The sequence below is a fragment of the Hylaeus volcanicus genome, unplaced genomic scaffold (genome assembly GCF_026283585.1).
Source record: "Hylaeus volcanicus isolate JK05 unplaced genomic scaffold, UHH_iyHylVolc1.0_haploid 8156, whole genome shotgun sequence".
Classification (NCBI taxonomy): Eukaryota; Metazoa; Arthropoda; class Insecta; order Hymenoptera; family Colletidae; genus Hylaeus; species Hylaeus volcanicus.
The window spans coordinates 1-8,293 of record NW_026531880.1 but is presented as its reverse complement, the minus strand read 5'-3'; the positions used below and the strand labels follow the sequence as shown (position 1 = coordinate 8,293).

General features: G+C 20.2%; 5 protein-coding genes across 5 annotated transcripts; 3 read left to right on the top strand and 2 right to left on the bottom strand.

Moving 5' to 3' along the window:
• Positions 1-2,419: 2,419 nt before the first annotated feature.
• On the top strand, positions 2,420-3,079 carry LOC128882254 (cytochrome c oxidase subunit 2-like; the record flags this gene model as incomplete). Its single annotated transcript, XM_054133839.1, is given in 1 exon segment — positions 2,420-3,079. A coding segment is annotated over 1 exon segment (660 nt), but the record flags the coding sequence as incomplete, so codon positions are not given.
• An 86-nt stretch (positions 3,080-3,165) lies between these two features.
• Positions 3,166-4,056, top strand: LOC128882252 (ATP synthase subunit a-like). The gene is given in 2 exon segments (XM_054133837.1): positions 3,166-3,186; positions 3,373-4,056. Coding segments are annotated over 2 exon segments (705 nt in total).
• LOC128882257 (cytochrome c oxidase subunit 3-like) lies at positions 4,056-4,832 on the top strand. Its single transcript, XM_054133841.1, is given in 1 exon segment — positions 4,056-4,832. A coding segment is annotated over 1 exon segment (777 nt).
• Positions 4,833-6,277: 1,445 nt separating this feature from the next.
• LOC128882256 (NADH-ubiquinone oxidoreductase chain 5-like) lies at positions 6,278-7,249 on the bottom strand (the record flags this gene model as incomplete). The annotated part of the gene is given in 1 exon segment (XM_054133840.1): positions 6,278-7,249. A coding segment is annotated over 1 exon segment (972 nt), but the record flags the coding sequence as incomplete, so codon positions are not given.
• A 186-nt stretch (positions 7,250-7,435) lies between these two features.
• LOC128882253 (NADH-ubiquinone oxidoreductase chain 4-like) lies at positions 7,436-8,194 on the bottom strand (the record flags this gene model as incomplete). Its single annotated transcript, XM_054133838.1, is given in 1 exon segment — positions 7,436-8,194. A coding segment is annotated over 1 exon segment (759 nt), but the record flags the coding sequence as incomplete, so codon positions are not given.
• Positions 8,195-8,293: the final 99 nt, after the last annotated feature.

Genomic DNA, 8,293 nt, shown 5'->3' with positions numbered 1-8,293 from the left:
GTAACCTGAATATAATTATTACTTACATTCTAATAATAAATATATTTTTATCTAGATTAATAGCTTTAAATTTACTCAGATTGAAAAAAATTATAATTTTCTCATCAATTAATCAATCTACATTATTAATATTATTAATATTTTTAAATATAAACTTATTTTTAATATATTTTATTATATATTTAATTTCTACTTATATATTGTTTTTATTCTTAAATTATCTGAATATTAATAATAAAAATATATTAATTAATTTATCAACTACTAAAGTTAGTAAAATTGTTTATATAATATTAGTTGTAACTTACAGAAATTTACCTCCAATATTTACATTTATAATAAAATGGTCAGTCTTGGAGAATTTAATTAATTTTAATTCTTCTATAGTAATCATAATAATATTAATTATAATTTCTAGTTTAATTATAACATGAAATTATTTAAATTTAAATAATTTAAACTATTATTTAGTTAATTCAAAATTAAATTTTAATACATATATTAGTTATGATCATTCATTTGGATTCATATTTCTTGTAGTTATATTATTTTCATTATTTTCATTTCTTACATTCTAATAAAATTTTTAATATAAAATATATCTCTTTAAACTTGCAATTTAAAATTTTAAAAACTTTAAAAATATAATATTAAAAGAATTAAAATCTTTATAGATAAATTTACAATTTATTCCTTTTTCAGGCATAATATTAAAATTTTAAGTTAAATAAACTTTAAACCTTCAAAGTTTAAAATATTATATAAGTAATAAATTTTAAATATTTAAATATTTATTTTATTAAATAAATGATTTTATTCAACTAATCATAAAAATATTGGAATATTATATTTTTTATTCGCTATATGAGCTGGAATAATTGGAACTTCTTTAAGAATAATTATTCGGATAGAACTAAGAACTCCAGGTATGTGAATTAATAATGATCAAATCTATAATTCAGTAATTACTGCTCATGCATTCGTTATAATTTTTTTTATAGTAATACCATTTATGATTGGAGGATTTGGAAATTGATTAATTCCTATAATAATTGGTGCTCCCGATATAGCTTTCCCTCGAATAAATAATATAAGATTTTGATTATTACCTCCATCGTTGATATTATTAATACTTAGAATAATAATTTATTCAGGTTCAGGAACAGGATGAACCGTTTATCCTCCTTTATCATCAATTATATATCACCCAACACTATCAGTTGATTTTACAATTTTTTCATTGCATATTGCAGGAGTATCATCAATCATAGGAGCTATTAATTTTATTGTTACTATTTTAAATATAAAAAATTCTAATTTAAATTATGACCAAATAACTTTATTTTCCTGATCAGTTATAATTACAGCAATTCTCCTTTTATTATCTTTACCTGTTTTAGCAGGAGCAATTACTATATTATTATCTGACCGTAATTTTAATACTTCATTTTTTGATCCGTCTGGAGGAGGAGATCCTATTCTTTATCAACATCTATTTTGATTTTTTGGACATCCAGAAGTTTATATTTTAATTTTACCTGGGTTTGGATTAATTTCTCACGTAATTTTTAATGAAAGTGGAAAAAAGGAAACATTTGGAAATTTAGGAATGATTTATGCAATATTAGGAATTGGATTTCTAGGATTCATTGTTTGAGCTCATCACATATTTACAGTAGGTATAGATGTAGACACTCGAGCTTATTTCACTTCCGCAACAATAATTATTGCTGTTCCTACAGGAATTAAGGTATTTAGATGAATAGCAACATATTATGGAGTAAAGATTAAAATAAACCCTTCTATTATATGATCACTAGGATTTATCTTTTTATTCACTACAGGTGGACTTACAGGAATTATATTATCAAATTCATCAATTGACATTATCTTACACGACACGTATTACGTTATTGCTCATTTCCACTATGTTCTATCAATAGGAGCTGTTTTTGCTATTATCACGAGATTTATTTATTGATTTCCCGTTTTTACCGGTTATTATCTAAATTCTAAATTACTTTATATGCAGTTTATACTTATATTTATTGGAGTAAATTTAACGTTTTTCCCTCAACATTTTCTTGGTTTAATAGGAATACCACGTCGATATTCAGATTACCCTGACTCTTATTATTGTTGAAATGTTATATCTTCAATCGGAGCTATTATTTCATTAAATAGATTAATTTTACTTATTTATATTATTTTAGAAAGATTAATTTTAAAACGAATAATTATTTTTAAATATTTTCAATCTTCACTTGAATGGTTACAAACTTATCCTCCTATAGATCACTCATACAATGAACTTCCAATTATAATAAATAAAAATTTAATGTAATTAAATTTAATATGGCAGAAAAAGTGCAATGAATTTAAGATTCATAAATAAAATTATTTTTTATTAAAAATTTCCCATTGAAAGATAATTTCATTTCAAGACCCAAATTCACCTTTTGCAGATAATTTAAATTTATTTCATAACTTTACTATAATTTTCATAACTACAATTGTTACTTTAACATTTATAGTTATAATTGATATTTGTTTAAACAAATTTACTAATCGATTTCTATTAAAAAATCATAATATAGAAATTATTTGAACAATTGCTCCTATTTTAATTTTAATAATTATCGCTTTTCCTTCATTAAAAACATTATATTTTATTGATGAAATTTGAAACCCAACATTTTTTACAATTAAATCTGTAGGTCATCAATGATACTGAAGATATGAATATCCAGAATTTAATGGAATTGAATATAGTTCTTATATAATAAAAAGTATTGAAAATATAAGAACATTTCGACTGTTAGAAACAGATACCCGATTAGTTATCCCTATAAAAACACCTATTCGTATATTAACAACATCAACAGATGTAATTCATTCATGAGCTATCCCTTCATTAGGGATAAAAATAGATTCAGTTCCTGGTCGTATTAATCAAATAACTTTATTTGTATCACGTCCAGGTCTTTACTTTGGTCAATGTTCCGAAATTTGTGGTGTTAATCATAGATTTATACCTATTATACTAGAAAGAACTAATTTTAAAAATTTTACAAATTGACTAAAATCAGTTTAAAAAAAATTAGTTAAATAAATAACATTAAATTGTCATTTTAAAATTATTAATTTTTAATATTTTTTCATTAGATGTCTGAAAAGCAAGAACTGGTCTCTTAAACCACATAATAGTATAAGCAAATACTTCTAATGACTTTTAATTCCACAAATAATACCAATAAAGTGATTATTAATTTATAGAATTTCCATCTCAATAATTTTTATATTTATCATAATTATTTATTATCAAGCTACTAATTTTACTCCCTCTAATAAAGGAGTTTTACATTATAAGAGTTGAAACTGAAAATGATAACAAATTTATTTTCAATTTTTGATCCTACTACAAGATATTTTAGAGCTTTAAATTGATTAACTTTATTTATACCATTATTATTTTTACCATACTCTTACTGAATTCTGCCTTCTCGTATACAAATTATTTTAATAATATTTGTAAATTTAATTTTTAAAGAATTTAGATTATTAACAAAAAATATTTATAAATCTAATATTATTATTTTTGTTAGAACATTAATTTATATTTTATTAATAAATGTTATAGGCTTAATTCCTTATATTTTTACTTCAACTAGACACCTATCAGTTAATTTATCCATTTCATTAACTTTATGGTTAAGATTCATATTTTATGGTTGAGTAATTAATACAAGTTCTATATTTATTCATTTAGTTCCTTTAAATACTCCATTAATACTAATAAATTTTATAGTTTTAATTGAGTCAATTAGAAATTTCATTCGCCCATGAACTTTAGCAATTCGGCTATCAGCAAATATAATTGCGGGACACTTATTATTATCATTACTTGGTTCTTCAATAAATAATATGTTTATTTTTTTAATCCCCCTAGCTATTGTAATTCAAAATATACTAATATTACTAGAGATTTCTGTTTCTATTATTCAATCATATGTATTCTCTATTCTTAGAATTTTGTACTTTAATGAAGTGAATTAATGACAATCAATCAAAATCATCCTTTTCACCTAGTAACTATTAGTCCATGACCTTTAATTTCATCTTTAAATTTAATAAATCTTCTAATTAGAATATTAAATTGATTTTTATTAAATAATTATATATTCATTATAATAAGATTAATTCCTATAATTATATCGATTTATCAATGATGACGAGATGTTATTCGAGAAAGAACATACCAAGGGTGACACACTCTTTCAGTATATAAATTAATAAAATTTGGAATAATCTTATTTATTGTATCTGAACTATTTTTTTTTATTTCCTTTTTCTGAACATATTTTCATAGATCAATTTCTCCAAATATTGAGATTGGATCAATTTGACCTCCTAAAATAATTACTATATTTAATCCTTATGATATTCCTTTATTAAATTCAATTATTTTAATTTCATCAGGATTAACAGTTACTTGAAGACATCATTCTTTAATTAATAATAAAATTGATAAAAGAATATTTAGATTACTAATAACTATTATTTTAGGAATTTATTTCTCCAGATTACAGGCAATTGAATATTTTGAAGCAAGATTTTGCTTTAATGATAGAATCTTTGGCTCAATTTTTTTTATAATAACAGGATTTCATGGATTACATGTAATTATTGGAATTTTATTTTTAACTAGATGTTATATTCGATTAACTAAAAATCATTTTTCTAAAATACATCACTTTCACTTTGAAGCTGCCTCGTGATACTGACATTTCGTTGATATTATTTGATTATTTCTTTATATTTCTGTTTACTGATGAATATTTAATTAAATATACACATAGTATAATAATTACATTTAATTTCCAATTAAATAATTTCATTTATAATAAAATGAATATGTATAATTTTAACTTTAATTTTCATTCTAACAGTCATAATTATTATCCCTATAATTATCATAATTATAAATCTATTTCTATCGATAAATATAAAAAAAAGGCGAGAAAAAAATTTACCTTTTGAATGTGGATTTGACCCATTAACTAGATCTCGATTACCATTTTCTATTCAATTCTACATAATTACCTTAATATTTTTAATCTTTGATATTGAGATTATTTTAATAATTCCTATAATAAAAGTTATTAGTTTATATTACCCTTTAAATACAAGATTAACATTTGTATTATTTTTAGTAATTTTAATTTTTACTTTATGATTAGAATGATCCTTTAACTTTTTAAAATGAATCAATTAACCAATTTAAATATATATAGATTAACTGCTAAATTAATCAATTTTTAGTTCGAAATTAAATGTAAATTTTACTTTATATATGGATATTAGTTAATTTATAATAATAATATTGCATTTTATAGTAATTAAGCTAATTTAATATATCTAATTTAATTAAAACCAAAAAGAGGTAAATTATTGTTAATAATTTAATTGAAGTAATTTCTAATTAAAGAAATAATTTCTTAGAACTTCTAATTCAAAAAAAATGTTTAATCATTATTATTTCCCCTTATTTATATAGTTTAACAAAAACGTTATAATTTCACTATAAGGTTAATTTAACTAATTTATAAATATTTAAAAATTATTAAGTTACCTCAATATCTTCAATATTGTGCTCTAGTTAAGCTATTTAAATTTAAAAACCTAAAAATATAATCAAAATTATTAAAAAATAAAATAAAATTAAATTATTCAAATTTATCACTATTTTATTAAATTTTAGTTTAATTAAAAAAATCAAATTTAACCACTTAGTAAAATATAACCCTATTATTCATTCTATTCATCCCTTTTCAATAATAATCTCATAATTAAAAATTAAATTAAAAGTATCTAAATAAATAATTTTATTTAAGTTATTCAAAAAAAACATCCTTGAAATAAAATTAAATACCAAATTATTAATGTATGTTTTTAAGTAAAAATTTAATCCTATATACACCCCTAAAATATAAAATTCTAAAATTATTCATTTATCTAATAATCTTATTGAATAATAAAATTTATTAAATATTAAATTTAAAAAATTAAATCCATAAAAAACTATATAATTAAATAAAATTAATAAACTAAAAACAAAAAATTTAGATTCATGAAAATTTATATAAGTATTAAAATTAAAATTCCCAACTATTAAAAACATTATCAATCGAATTCTATACCTAATAGTTAATAGTATGGAAACAAAAAACATAAAAATGAATATAAAATTTAACTTATAATTCATAATTAATTCAATAATTAAATCTTTTGAATAAAATCCTCTAAAGTAAGGAAAACCTATTAATCTAAACAAACTAAATATTATAATTAAACTTTTTGTTGGATAAATTACTATTATACTTTTATAATTACGCATATCTTGATCATTATTTATTGAATGAATAAAATCACCCGCACATAAAAATATTAAAGATTTAAATAAAGCATGAATAATCAAATGAAAAAAAGCTAATTCATAAAATCCTATTATTAATACTATTATTATAAATCTTAATTGACTTAAAGTTGACAATGCAATAACTTTTTTTAAATCAAACTCAAAATTAGCTATAATACCCGCTATAAATATAGTTATAATAAATAAATTTATTAAGTAAATATTTAAATTTAAATATAAAGTAAACTCATGAAATCGAATTAATAAATAAACCCCAGCAGTTACTAGAGTTGAGGAATGAACTAAAGAAGAAATAGGAGTAGGAGCAGTTATAGCCGCCGGAAGTCAGGAAGAAAAAGGCAACTGAGCTCTTTTTGTTAATGCTGCCAAAATTAGCATAATTCTAATTATTCTTATATTAAAAAAATATAATATTAAATTTCAAGAACCATAGACTGAACATAAACAAATTCCTATTAATAATCCAATATCACCTAATCGATTACATATAATAGTTAATATACCCGAATTATAGGAAATTATTCTATTGTAATAAATTACTAAACAATAAGAAATCAATCCCAGACCATCTCAACCTAGTATAATTCTTAAAATTCTCGGACTTAAAATTATTAAACATATTGAAATAATAAATAAAATTAATAAATAATAAAATCGTTTAATAGTTAAATCTAAACATATATATTCTAAACTATAAAATATTACTATACTTGAAATAATTATTACAACTCTAATAAATAATAACCTATAAATATCCAAAAACATAATGTAACTAAATTTTATCGATATAAAATACAATATATCCCACTCTAAAATATAAAAAAATATATTTATATAAGTATATAGTCTAGTTAAACCAAAAATTAAATTTAATAAAAATATAATAACCCCAAAAATGAATATATTATATAAAATAATCTAAAGTTATAAACATCAATGAAACCACAATTCATTATTTTAAATTAAACTATTTAAATACAATTAAAAATCAAATATAAATAAATTTAAAAATAAAATATTCAGAGGAACTCAATGAATAATTAAAATATAAAAATTTAATATGTTATTCCCTCCAATGTTTAGATAAAAATTAATTTTACCATGCTGAACATATCTAAATAAATACAAAGTATATAAAAATGAAAAAAAACATAAAAATATTAGCAATAAAATTAAAATTTTATTGATTAATACTAGACTTATTAATAAAAGTACTTCTCTAACTAAATTTAAAGAAACAGGGGCAGATATATTAGAAGAACATAATAGAAACCAAATTAATCTTATTGAAGGTAAAAATATTATAAACCCTTTATTTAAAATTATTAAACGACTATTACTCTCCTGATAACAAATATTAACCAAATAAAATAATCCTGAAGAGCATAATCCATGAGCAATTATTATTATATAAGCTCCTAATATACCTATCTTTAAAAAAGTTATTATTCCACAAAGTAATAAATTTATGTGAACTACAGATGAATATGCGACTAATACCTTTATATCAATTTGTCGAATACAAACAATTCTAATATAAATTCTACCTAATATGCTAAAAATTAGCAATCAAAATTTTAAATTAATAAAATTTACAAAAAATATTCTTATAAATCGTAATAACCCATATGTTCCTATTTTCAACAAAATTCCAGCCAAAATTATTGACCCAAATACAGGTGCTTCAACATGAGCTTTTAATAATCACCCATGGAATAAAAATATTGGAATCTTAATAAAAAATGATATAACTATATATATAAATATAAATTTATTCAACAATAAACTATTAACATTTAATATTAACTCTAGTATAAAAAACACATTTATATTAAAAAATATTGAAAAAAAAAA